The sequence below is a fragment of the Epinephelus lanceolatus genome, chromosome 1 (genome assembly GCF_041903045.1).
Source record: "Epinephelus lanceolatus isolate andai-2023 chromosome 1, ASM4190304v1, whole genome shotgun sequence".
NCBI classification, from domain to species: domain Eukaryota; kingdom Metazoa; phylum Chordata; class Actinopteri; order Perciformes; family Serranidae; genus Epinephelus; species Epinephelus lanceolatus.
In genome coordinates this window covers 612999-625593 of record NC_135734.1, presented here as the reverse complement: position 1 = coordinate 625593, position 12595 = coordinate 612999, and the positions used below count along the sequence as shown (strand labels likewise).

At 39.4% G+C, this 12595-nt stretch overlaps 2 protein-coding genes and 1 long non-coding RNA gene across 3 annotated transcripts in view; all 3 read right to left on the bottom strand.

The window, feature by feature from the left end:
• LOC117251027 (dihydropyridine-sensitive L-type skeletal muscle calcium channel subunit alpha-1-like) overlaps window positions 1-12595 on the bottom strand; it is a 590852-nt gene that overhangs the window by 147327 nt on the left and 430930 nt on the right. The gene's annotated exons all lie outside the window — the stretch shown is intronic.
• Window positions 3842-4643, bottom strand: LOC144464647 (uncharacterized). Its single transcript, XR_013492314.1, has 3 exons — window positions 4461-4643; window positions 4214-4335; window positions 3842-4064 (listed from the first exon to the last, which is right to left on the bottom strand). It is a non-coding gene; the product is annotated as an uncharacterized LOC144464647 (long non-coding RNA).
• Window positions 5064-7005, bottom strand: LOC144464642 (uncharacterized). The gene is made up of 3 exons (XM_078172287.1): window positions 6965-7005; window positions 6567-6756; window positions 5064-5550 (listed from the first exon to the last, which is right to left on the bottom strand). Exons 1-3 carry the CDS (start codon window positions 7003-7005, stop codon window positions 5131-5133), a joined length of 651 nt encoding a protein of 216 aa, XP_078028413.1. The 3' UTR covers window positions 5064-5130.

The following is a 12595-nucleotide window of genomic DNA, read 5'->3' as shown; positions in this document are numbered from 1 at the left end:
CTCATTCACCTCATTATTGGACTTGGTATCTCATTATTTTGACTTAGTAAATCATTATTTCGACTTAGTATCTCATTATTTTGACTTAGTAAGTCATTATTTTGAGTTAGTAAGTCATAATTTTGACTTAGTATCTCATTATTTTGATTTAGTATCTCATAATTTTGACTTAGTATCTCATTATTTTGACTTAGCAAGTCATTATTTTGACTTAGTATCTCTATTTTGAGTTAAGTCAAGATTCTCATACAGTTTACATCCATGTCTGTGAAAATATGGATGTGTCAACCTTGTTTTTAGTTGTACTATGGTACATAGGGAGCAAAGACATAGAGACACTCCAAGCTCTCCCACTGAGTGGATAATCTCCCACCCCTAGATTGAATTTACAACATAATTTAAGACACTTCTGCAATCTGAAAAAGGTGTAGGCTGAAGCTACAGCTACACCTACCATTTTAACAGCACATCATGTCAAGCAACACCAAAACAAAACAAAACAGGCAGACAAAGCAAAATATCAACAACAAATACAAATTAAAGCTGCAAGCAGCTGTGATCGGGCCCTCGCTCTCCCGCGCCACTGCGGGGGCCAGCAGCACGCATCACTGAAGCGGTTATGTGAAAACTCAGAGTAAGTTAAAGGAATAGTTCACCCTAAAACAAAATTCAGTCATTATGGACTCACCCTCATGCTGATGAGTAATCCGGTGTAGTTTTTTCTTCCTCAAAGTGCACCTAGAGGCCCCGGTGAGCCAGTCCTGCAGCGAAAATCCTTACAATGGGCGTCAATTGTGACCGACACGAAAAGGTCCATAAAACTACACAAAAACTTTGTAATATTCCTCCATACTGCTCATCCGCGACAATCCAAGTGTCCTGAAGTGGGAACATCCAGAGTTTACTCGCAACGACGTCATTTAGTATATTTTAATACCATAAACAGTGGCTATGCTCTGTTTGCCCGGAGGCGCGCTCGCACATGCTCGCCCATGCACGCCGTTCACTCTCTGGCCCGCTTGAACTACAGAAGCCGCATCAGACAAGATCAATGAGAACTCGCGATAGATACACCGGTATTTACATCCTGCTGTAAGCCACGAGAGCACGGAACGAAGTTTCTCCTACTGTGAGCAACACACAAACACAAGAGGGATCTGCCTTCACTAGTGATTATAAACTTTGAAAAGAAAAAGAAAAATGTCCGAGGACTTCAATGTCGAAGAAGAGCATGAGTTCTTTGCTGAGCCCTTTCTCTTTGCACCGGAGTACACAGATGAGGAACTCAGCGAGATGGAGGAAGCAGCCGCGGCTCGACCAGAGACTACAGACCTAGGGCATCGGAAAAACATGGTGGTGTAAATGTCGAAAATGTCACGCTATGCCAACCAAAGAGGAGAGTCTTTGCTGTACAGACTGGGATTTGTTGATGCCACCGCTGGAGGATCTCAGTATCTCCACTGATGAGACTGAGAGCACTGGCCAAAGACAATGTATCACCGAAAACCCAGATTATCTGCCATTACTGACCCGTGGGGTTCTCCAGATGTTTTTCCATGTGCCTAAAATCAACTGGAAATAAAGGCCAAGACCCGCAGGACCAAACGGCACGCTCTCAGTTGAGTAAGTTACATTGTACAGTATGCGTAATATGTCTTTTGTTTTGATGCTACTTGATTTTCAATATTGATGTATTTTGTGCTGTGCTCAGTGCTAAACTATTTTTTTTTCCCTTTTTCCACAGTCAGTGCAGGTTGGTAGCATACCGGGTGGTATTGGAGTGGGTCCTGAAAGGTGACAATAGAAAAGTGTTACCAGCCTGTGTTGTTGCAAGCATCCGTGAGAGCTACCCTTCCCCCAATGGAGTTTATACTGGATTCAAGGAGGCAGAAGAGGCTTTTGAACTGATCTGAAGATAATCAAACGATCAATAAATCAATCTAAACACATTCTCACTGACTCATTTTTATATTACCTCATAGTACATCATCTGGGACTTTTTCCAATACATCAAAATAAAATACTACCTCATTATGAATAATTATAACACGCATGGAAACTATGCTGCTGCACATCTATATTTTTACTAGAAACTATATCGATAATTAATAAAGAAAATGTGTAAAATGGAAAATATTTGAAAATGGTTATATAGGCTGTAATTGTTAACATTTTTTGGAGTATTGTGTGGTTTGTACAAGAAAAAAACAGTAACCAACTACAAAACTAAGTTGCATTTAATACTCACTCCAAGGGAGACCATATTGCATGTGTTACACATTAGGAAAAATACAAAAAATAAGTACCATAAATAGGTCAATATTTGGCTCATAAACATAAGCACGCATCTTGCATATGACTAGATAGTTGGTAAGAATTTCTTTATGGATTGTGATGGTAAAGCTGCTCCTTTGACTGGAGATTGACTGGCACAAACTGAAATACAGACATGCCACCAACTGATAAATGCAGTGTTTTATTTATGTACAGATATAAGGGCCTCATTTTCAGTACGGTAGCTGACTAGTAGGGTCTGCTTTGGTCGTTTCATAAACTGATGTAGTTCACCACTGATCAGAGTCTGTGTATCCAGGAACTCTGAAATAAGGTGAAATTATATGCCATCAGAAAGATTTTTCTGGTGGCTTAGTAATGGAAAATGAGGAGCTTATGAGTTTTAGTTAAAAACAAACAAACTTTATTTATTAAAAGAATTTTAGACCAACATCACCTGATTTGGAAAAGAACAAAAAACACACGCAAGATAAATATTTACAAAAATAAAAAAGGCATAAATAAACATAGCATGTTTGTGTTTATCTGACTTGACATTTCACATGTTGATGCAGTAACCGATTGTGCAGCCCTCATACTAACTGCTAAATCGTGAAGCATGTTTTAGTATGGCTTCCTCTTTTGGAGGTTTAGGTTTTTGTGCTATGTTTTTTGGTAGTGGTGGAATAGAAACATGTGACTGTGGATCTTTGAACTTGATGTTGGGGTCCAGGCGTCTCCGCAGAACTTGCACCACAAGAGTTTGCCGGAATGTTTGTGTCGTTGGCACATAGATCTTTTTGGCTACCCACTCTTTGGTTTGTTTTGGGTAAACCACATTAAATTTTGATTTTCCTGAAAAACAAAACAAAATAATTGGACACATAGAAAATGGTAATGATACAATATGTACATATTATCAACCATAGATTTTAAAAATATTTAACAAAGACATTATATCCACATAATTATGGGTAATGTCTCTTCAATTTTGTAATACTAGAATTTAAAGCACAAATTACTATATTAATAATGCAGACTGACGTCAAAGTGCAGCGGGGCTGATTTGTTCAGGCTCACATAAAACAGGTGTGCCTCCCATCAAAGGTCACACGTAATGTGTTGTTTTTGCCAGTAGAAGTCAGTAACAGGACATGAATCAATAGGCTATATGACAGTGAGCAATTAACAAAAGTCCACTAGATTTGTAAAGATTTGTCACAAAAAAATATTATCCACATAATGTAGAGTCTTGCCTCGTATGTTTTTTGTGGGAAAAGTAGCTACGTTTTTGCAGGTATATTACCTGTGGTGGTGGAGGCCTGTTCACGCTGAACATTTTCGTTGTGGTCCATAATGGCAAGCTGGCTGCGCGCTTTCATTGTGGAGTAGTGGAAGTGGAGTCTCTTCTCTGAATACTTCAGCAGTGATGCATAGAACACTTCAAGCTTTCCTGAGAAAACATAATATTGACATGCTCCCTAAATATTTATAATCATGAATTCATCATAATTATTTCTTTTTTTAATTGGAATAGGGCTTCTCTTTTCATATTTCAAACCTGTGTGTTTGAAGAGGGCCATCTGCCTCAGGTCCTTCGTTAGTCCTTTGTCCAGGGCAATACTAGTCAGCGTTCTGAAGGCAGGAGAGTCTTTCAGAATCCACCTCTTTCGCCTCTGTTGCTCTGCACTGAGGTCATCATGCACGCATTTCTTCTCCTGTCTACCTTCCTCCTAGCGGTGCACACCACAAATGTGATGAAGTAGTGCTTTCCACTTTTTTATCAGATCCTAAGAATAAAATAAAAATAACAAAATATAGGAAAAATAAATTCACAAGCAAATACAGTAAGTGGGCTGTATCCTTGTAATTATTATTATAATTATTTTGATTTTTTAACGCACTAATCCCAAAATGTAAAGAATGTACTGTTACTCACATCTGGGTCACCTCCACAAGTAGAACAAGCGTACCACAAGTGGTTACAGATGGATTTTATCCACGGTTGGAGGTCTCGGTTGTCCTTTCTGTTGGACGCTGACAGAAGTTTCTTCATTAGCCCTAGCAAAAAACAGCCAAAAATTGATTACATATTTTATATTATTTTATTAATATGGTAATGCAGGTAGTCATTCTTTTACATTTTGTCATTTTAAAAAGTTATAATTTGTCTACCGTTGACTTACCCTTGACAACATGCCAGATGTCGAACTCGTGATGTATGTCTGGGTAGTCTTCGCGCATGATTTTTCGAATTGATGGTGATCGGTCTGTGGTTACCACCTCCACCTCAACACCTTGCTCAAGAAGGTAATCAGGACCTCTCCTGAAGCCCACTGACTCCATGGCTGCAGAGCTGGATGCCTCTGTCACCTATACCACAAAACAGAATATTCACACGTCCAATAAGTGACATACATCTGTGATGTACAGTGCATGTCATAGTCAGATGGAAACACTGTTCGAGTAATATGTTGCACATATTACACCTACATGCCCAATAATTGTTCTCGTATTGTGTTAACATAAAATATGGAGGATGATCTCTTTCGTTGTGTCCTCCATGAAGCTGTATGTATTGTATTTTGCAGAGAAGCCCAGGCTGTAAAGAGTAAAGAATAAAGTATTTATCAAATCCAATATTACATCAATTATTATCTCTATAACCTTATATAATCATTAGTCTATTATTTGTAAATCAGTACAAATAATATATTTACCTGTCTGATCGACCATCTCCAGACACATGCACTTTTTAAGAACATACTGTGTCTGCAGTAGCTGTTCCATAATGGCCTTGTGCTGCTCATTGTATATAATGTTGATGACCGTGATTAGGTATGACGATTGTATATGCTAATATGTTGTTTTTTTGGGTATCTGGAGATTGAGTAGGCCAGCCCAATCAGCAATTGTTGTATATGTGGCACCAGTGAAGATAGTGGATGCTGCCATAAGGAGGTTGTTCTCTGGCATCCCTCTAACATCTGGACAGGAACTCCACTGACCACTATGTCCATTTAAACAGTCCCAGGATATTCTGATGAGGCTCCCACACGTGCTAACCATTATTTCTTTGATTCCCCCTCCACACTGATGGCAAGTCCTGAAAAGCTGCAATAATTTGGACTCGTTGACCAGCCATTTCTTTTCATTCCAGGTCACCAAGTCTTCGTTTTCCTCAGAGGTTGGAGTTGAGGTTGATGTTGAACTTGGAATGGCAAAACTGGTGTCTTTGGGGTCCGGAGGGACAACAATTGAGGCCATGCTGACAAACTTTCCTCAAAACCTTCCTCTGCAGGCTGTGCTTGTATATCCTACAATGAACAAAATGACTATTAGAATAACATACAAATTATATTTAGTTGCTTTCAGCCACTTACTTGCTAATACTGTGACTACTAGATTGGCCATGGCAGCAAATCAATATGTTCATACAATATTTGGATATAATTTCTCTTACCAATATAAAATCTGAGTACACAGAAAAGTAATGTTATGAATGGTAACATAAACTTAGGCTAATAAAATTACATTAAAATTATATGTGAAAATGTGTCAATTCACAACCACGTCTCAGTATTCCTGTGTGGGTACTAACAGTTTGAGATGACCATGTCGGGGGGAAGGCATGGTAAATTCCAGATGTGGATGCACTTGTCCATTCTTTTATGATTTCAGGACTTGTTAGGACCAGCTGCATTCTCGCATGTGGGTGCTCAGGTCGATCACTGGATGGTTTTGTCTTCACTGGTGCGGAGTGTAGCGCACCAGCAAAATTAGCCTCAGTGTCAGCTGCCATGGTCTCTGATGGAGCAGGATGGAGTGAACTGTCCTGGAAACAGGCATTATATGAGGTTATTATTTCTGACACTAATTATGTTATAATTTTATAAGTGAATGTGTGATTCTGATATAACTACCCTGGGTAGTTCTATAAATGTGAAGACCATGTGTGTGGTAATGTCTTTGTAGCTGAATTAAACAGTGATGTTATCTTTCCCCAAGTATTATAACACTTATGTGCAACCCCCAGGTGTTCTTTCACAGTCCCAAAGCAAAATGAACAGAACTAAAAAAAACTTGTGATAATAGTCCAAACTTATGTGAAAATGCATATTCAACTGTGTCAGAAACAAGGAGAAAACTCGTGATAATAGTCCAAAATGATGTGGAAATGCATAGTTTTTAGTCAAGTAACATCAAACACCCTGTAACGTTACCACGTTTGTGAAAAAGGTATATAAATATACCAACATATAAGTTATATAAAAAGTCTGTAAAGTACATACCTCTGTCCTTAGTTGTGACAAGGTTGGCACAGCTGTAGTCTTCAACAAAGCTCTTCCTTTTGAAGATTTGAAATCCTCTGGTGAAAAGTGTTCACTACAGACCCGGAGTGCATGGACGTTGACGGTGTTGATATCACGACAAAGAGCAATCAGCCATAGCTGTAGTCTTTCAGGGTCCTGAACTGGTAGCCTGTGGAAAGTCACGGATCACCTGAACACATGGATCTCCTGATTGAAGCATCCAGGAAAGGAACACACTCGAACCATCTTTTTATTTTAACTTCCCGGCGCTATTGAAAAAAGAGTAAACCTTTGAGTGACAAAGAAAATAACCAATAATGTTGTTTTTCATCCAGCTCGGGGAGAAACTAACTTCGTTCTGTGCTCTCGTGGCTTACAGCAGGATGTAAATACCGGTGTATCTATCGCGAGTTATCATTGATCTTGTCTGGCGCGGCTTCCGTAGTTCAAGCGGGCCAGAGAGTGAACGGCGTGCACGGGCGAGCACGGGCGAGCACGCGCGAGCGCGCCTCCGGGCAAACAGAGCATAGCCACTGTTTATGGTATTAAAATATAGGAACAGGAGACCGGATGGCAACGTGAGACCGCAAGACCACTGTGAGATTTTGAGATTCAACATGGCGGCGCCTAGCTGCTAGATTAGATATCAACAAACTAGCCAAACAAATATAATTATCTAACGGGTGACAACTCCAGCCTGCACCATCAGCCAGAGTGGAGGACCTAGAAGAGTTTATCGATCACTACTACTATGAGTGCGTCATGGAGGGTCCTGCCGACAACCCCAATAAGAGGAAGAAGACCGACTCCGCTACCGATACACAAGACTTATTATCCTCCGAATTTAGAGTCTTGGAATCCATCAACAAGAAACTAGAAGTGCTCGGTATGCTCCACCAGGAGATAAAAGACCTGAAGGTAAGCTTGGAGTTCACTTACCAGCAAATTAGCGACCTGCAGCAAAACAACGCTGAACTCCGCTCCACCTTAGCGACGGTCACTTCAGATGTAGATCTCCTCAAAAAGGAAAATAAACTCCTGAAGGAAACTGTCCTCGACGTGCAGTCCAGACGCATGAGAGACAATTTAATCATTTCTGGCATCCCGGAGAGCACACCAGACAACCCAGAAGTCCAGGTAAAAAAGTTCATGGTGACGGCCCTCAAGATCCCGACGGAGACTGTCAACAACATCACCTTTCACCGCGTCCACAGGCTCGGACCCCGAGGAGGTCAGCGTCCTCGTCCGATCATCGCCAAATTCGAACATTATCAGCAGAAAATGCTTGTTAAGAGTAAAGGACGAGAGCTAAAAGGCACTTTGTTCGGTATGAACGATCAGTTCCCCAGGGAAATCAACGAGAGGCGGAAAGTGTTATATCCCATTCTAAAAGAGCACAGGCAGAGGGGAAATAGGACCTCTCTTGTGGTCGACAAATTATACATAGATGGGCAGCTGTTCTGGCACTCAACCACCACCCCATGGCTCTTCTAAGTGAGATAAGTGCCCCTAAAACCGTAAAACAAAGTAGGACCATAGCTTAATTGTATCATAAAAGGAATAAAAAAAAATTTAAAAAAAGACCAAAAGATGTTTGCATGCATGTATATATATATTGGGGCTGCACTATTCTTGAAAAAATAAATATATATATATATATATATATATATATATATATATATATATTTCTTTCAAAATGGTATTCTGACACATTTCTCCTGCAACAGATAATTAAGCATTCCTGCGATTGCAATGCAATTAATCGTGCCACCCTGGTATATATGTATGTATTTATGTGTATAAGTAGATATATATGTATGTACATGTGGATATATGGATATATATGGATATATAATGAACACAACACTGAATTAGTGAAAAGGAAAAAAGGAAAAAAAAAAAAAATCTCACAGGGTGTGAACGTACAGTTCACATACCCCACCCAGTATTCTCCCTTTCCTTATCTTTTTTTCCCCTCCTCCATGTATATATATATATATATATATATATATATATATATATTCTATATATATATATATTCTAACGCTCTGCTCCATAATTCTACGGTGCTTCACCATGACACATCGGTTGACTGTAAGACATACACTTAACAATTACATCTACTCATGCAAAATCCACGCAGATAGAAACTCACATAGAAACACACACAGATTATTCTCCATATCCACACACAGTATGGTAAAACCCCCACTTTGTCAATGTCACACCTAAACTTGGTTTCCTGGAATGTACATGGCATCCGCTCACAGGCGAAAAAAATTAAAGTGATGGACTTTGTCACAAAATTGAAAACAGATATTTTTCTCCTACAAGAAACCCACTTGCTAAAGTCAGAAGAAAAATCTCTTAAAGATCCAAATTTTAATCAAATTTTTTCATCCTGCTATAACAGCAGACAAAGAGGTGTCTCTATCATGGTCCACAAGAGACTACCATTTACTTTAAACAGCACGGTAACGACCCAGAAAGCCGCTACATCATTATTCAGGCAACAATCTTTAACAAATTATATACAATCGTTAATCTGTATGCCCCTAATAATGATGATCCAGCCTTCTTTCACACAGTCTTCTCTCTACTATCTAACCTATCTATCTACTATCAGACAGCTCGACAACTATAATTGGAGGAGACTTTAACACAGTCCTAAATGCTTCATTAGACCGATCTAGTAACTCAGTACACACAAAACAATGGCAATCGGCTAAGGTAATACAGGAATATATGGATGATTTTGGGCTTGGCGATGGCTGGAGACTCAAATACCCATCGAAGAGGGAATATACTTTCTTCTCTTCTGTGCATCGCTCATTTTCAAGAATTGACTTTTTTCTCTTAAATAACTCCATCTCACAAATAATTACCACAAAATTACACCCGATCATTATCAGCGACCATGCACCAATATCACTCAATCTGCAAATAGAAACCACCCATAAACGGTCCCCAACATGGCGCTTTAATATCTCTTTACTTAAAGACCCAAACTTTGACAAAATGGTGAGACGAGAGTGGGCAAACTTTCGTGAAGACAATGACTCTCCAAATTTATCTCCATCTTTAATATGGGAAACTGGGAAGGCAGTAATCAGAGGAAAAATTATATCATACTCCTCCTACAAGAAGAAACAAGAATTGCAAGCAGAAAAAAACACTGAGAAAAAAATTAAACTAACACAGGAATGTGCAAACAATCCAAGTGATGCATGGACCCAATTACAGTGTACAAAATCGCAACTGGACAATATTCTATCAAAGAAAACTGAATTTATCATACAGCAACTAAGATATAATAACTTCGAACACAGTAACAAAATTTTTGGCTAATCAGCTCCAACGCAATAAAGAAAAATCTCTGATACCAACAATCCAGGGGCCGTCCGGAAATTACACACAATTTCCCCAGGAGATTAATCAGATTTTCTATTCTTTCTACCATAACTTATATTCAACAGTAAATAATCCAAACCCAGAAGATATTCAGGCTTTTCTCGATAACCTAAATTTACCTCAATTATCCACGGAATACAGAAATATCTTAGACGCTCCCCTGACTATTAATGACCTACAGAGCGCATTAGACAAAATGCCAACAGGTAAGGCTCCAGGTCCAGACGGCTTTCCTGCCGAATTTATAAAACATTTCTGGACAATATTAGCACCACTTTTCGTCAGGACAGTGACAGAGATCAAAAAGAACGGAGGTATAAGACCTCACATGAATACAGCAGCAATCAAATTATTACTAAAGCCAGACAAAGACCCCATACTTCCTTCTAGCTACCGTCCTCTATCACTAATCAACAGTGATATCAAAATTATCTCAAAGGCACTTGCTTCTAGGCTGGAGAAAATAATCGCATCAATAATTCATAATGATCAAACGGGATTCATTAATGGCAGACACTCAAGTAATAACGTCAGAAGAGTTCTTAATCTGATAAGTAAAGTACAACGCGTTAACACAAAAGCAATTATTGTTTCACTTGATGCAGAAAAAGCCTTTGACAAGGTCAACTGGTCCTTCCTATTTGTCACCCTGAGTGGATTTGGCTTTGGAGAGTCATTTATCCAGTGGGTATCAGCCTTATATAATTCCCCTAAGGCCACAGTCACCACCAACGGGATCACATCTCAAAGCTTCACTTTGCAGAGAGGAACAAGACAAGAGTGCCCACTCTCACCTCTACTGTTTGCAATATTCATCGAACCATTGGCTATGGCAGTCTGTCGGCACAGCAAGATCATAGGTATCCACTCCGCCAACTCAGAGCACAAAATTAATTTATATGCCAACGACATTTTACTTTATCTACAAGAACCGAAATCATCTTTACATGAAGTATTTAATCTCATAACAAATTTTTCTAAACTTTCGGACTACTCCATCAACTGGTCCAAATCAACAATACTGCCAATAACGGAGAACTCTTGGAATCCTGCAGACCAAAAATTTTCTCTCCCTGTGGGCAACATAAGATATCTTGGCATAAATATTTTTTCCAAACTATCAGACTTGGTCCACCTGAACTTTAGCCCGCTGCTAGATAAGATCTGTGGTGACCTGAAGCGCTGGAATGATCTTCCCATCTCCCTCCTGGGACGAATAGCCACAGTTAAAATGAAAATTCTTCCCCAAATTAACTATTTTTTTCCCATGATTCCATTCACACCCACATCGAAATGGTTCCTGTCATTAGATTCTGCAATTATAAAATTCTACTCAAAGAACAAAACAGCAAAAATTAGCCTAAGCACCATTCAGAAAAACATACTGGAAGGGGGATTGGACGCTCCTAACTTTAATTATTACTATTTAGCTAACCAGCTACAATACCTATCCAAATGGTTACATCCTAACGAAGACTACAACTCCTGGCTCGAACTAGAACAGGCGGACTGCAACAATATAAAACTCTCTGACCTCCCGTTTATCACCACTACACTCAGACGCCATAACTGTTTTAAGAACCCAATGATTGCTTCCACCTTGTCAGCCTGGTGGAAAATACTAGAAATCACAAACTCTCAGATAGAACCTTGCTTGCTCTCTCCAATTTGGCACAACCCGGATTTTGAAATTAACAAAAGACCTCTCCATTTTAGCACATGGGAGATGAAGGGAGTAACTCATCTCCACCACCTTTTCCAAGACAATATACTTATGACATACACAAACTTATTTCAAACTTTTGAAATAAGAAATGGAAATTTTCTACAGTATTTACAATTGATAAAAACAATCAAGAGGAGAATTCCAGCGCCTCAGGACACTTTGCAGCCACCAGAATTTGCCAAACATATTACAAAGGTTTCTCCAAGAAATAAGAAGAACCTTTCTAAGATTTATAAATTACTGTCAGAGACCAGTTCTATGCATTTACCAATATTAAAATGGGAAAAGGAGCTGGGTGTATCACCGGACCCTGACTTCTGGACTCAGATATGCAAAAATACATTCAAGATGACAAGACACACTACTTATCCAATTTAAAGTACTCCACAGAACACACATCACCCAACAAAAGATGAATAGAATGGGCTTTAGTCAATCTGACATATGCACTCAGTGTACTCAGAACACTGCAGACACCTACTTTGATGCATTCTGGTTATGTTCACCTGTCCAGCACTTTTGGTCAACAGTCACTCAAAAACTCTCCTCCATTTTGGACTGCAGGATCCCATTATCTCCCAACCTGTGCTTAATTGGTGACCTTATGACAATTGACCTCCCAAACAGCCACTGCAATTCTCTTCTTGTAGCTCTCGCCATCGCCAAGAAAACAATCCTAGTCAATTGGAAAGATAAACAGACCCTCAACATCAGCCACTGGCTGAATCTCCTTGCAGAACATATTTCGTTGGAGAAAATATCTGCTGGCCACAGAAACCAATTAACATACTTTACAGAAAAATGGTCACCATTTATCCACTCACTAAACCTGTCTGTATAGTGCCACTCAGCCTGCGAGCATATGCCACCT

What these genes read in the sequence shown, in the direction of transcription:
- LOC144464642 (XM_078172287.1), bottom strand. Translation starts at nt 7,005, where the DNA reads ATGATAACTCGCGATAGATACACCGGTATTTACATCCTGCT. An exon ending in ACCGGTATTTACATCCTGCT is followed by an intron (nt 6,757 to 6,964) that starts GTAAGCCACGAG and finishes GACTTTCCACAG; the next exon opens with GCTACCAGTTCAGGACCCTG. An exon ending in TGTCACAACTAAGGACAGAG is followed by an intron (nt 5,551 to 6,566) that starts GTATGTACTTTA and finishes TTTTGAGGAAAG; the next exon opens with TTTGTCAGCATGGCCTCAAT.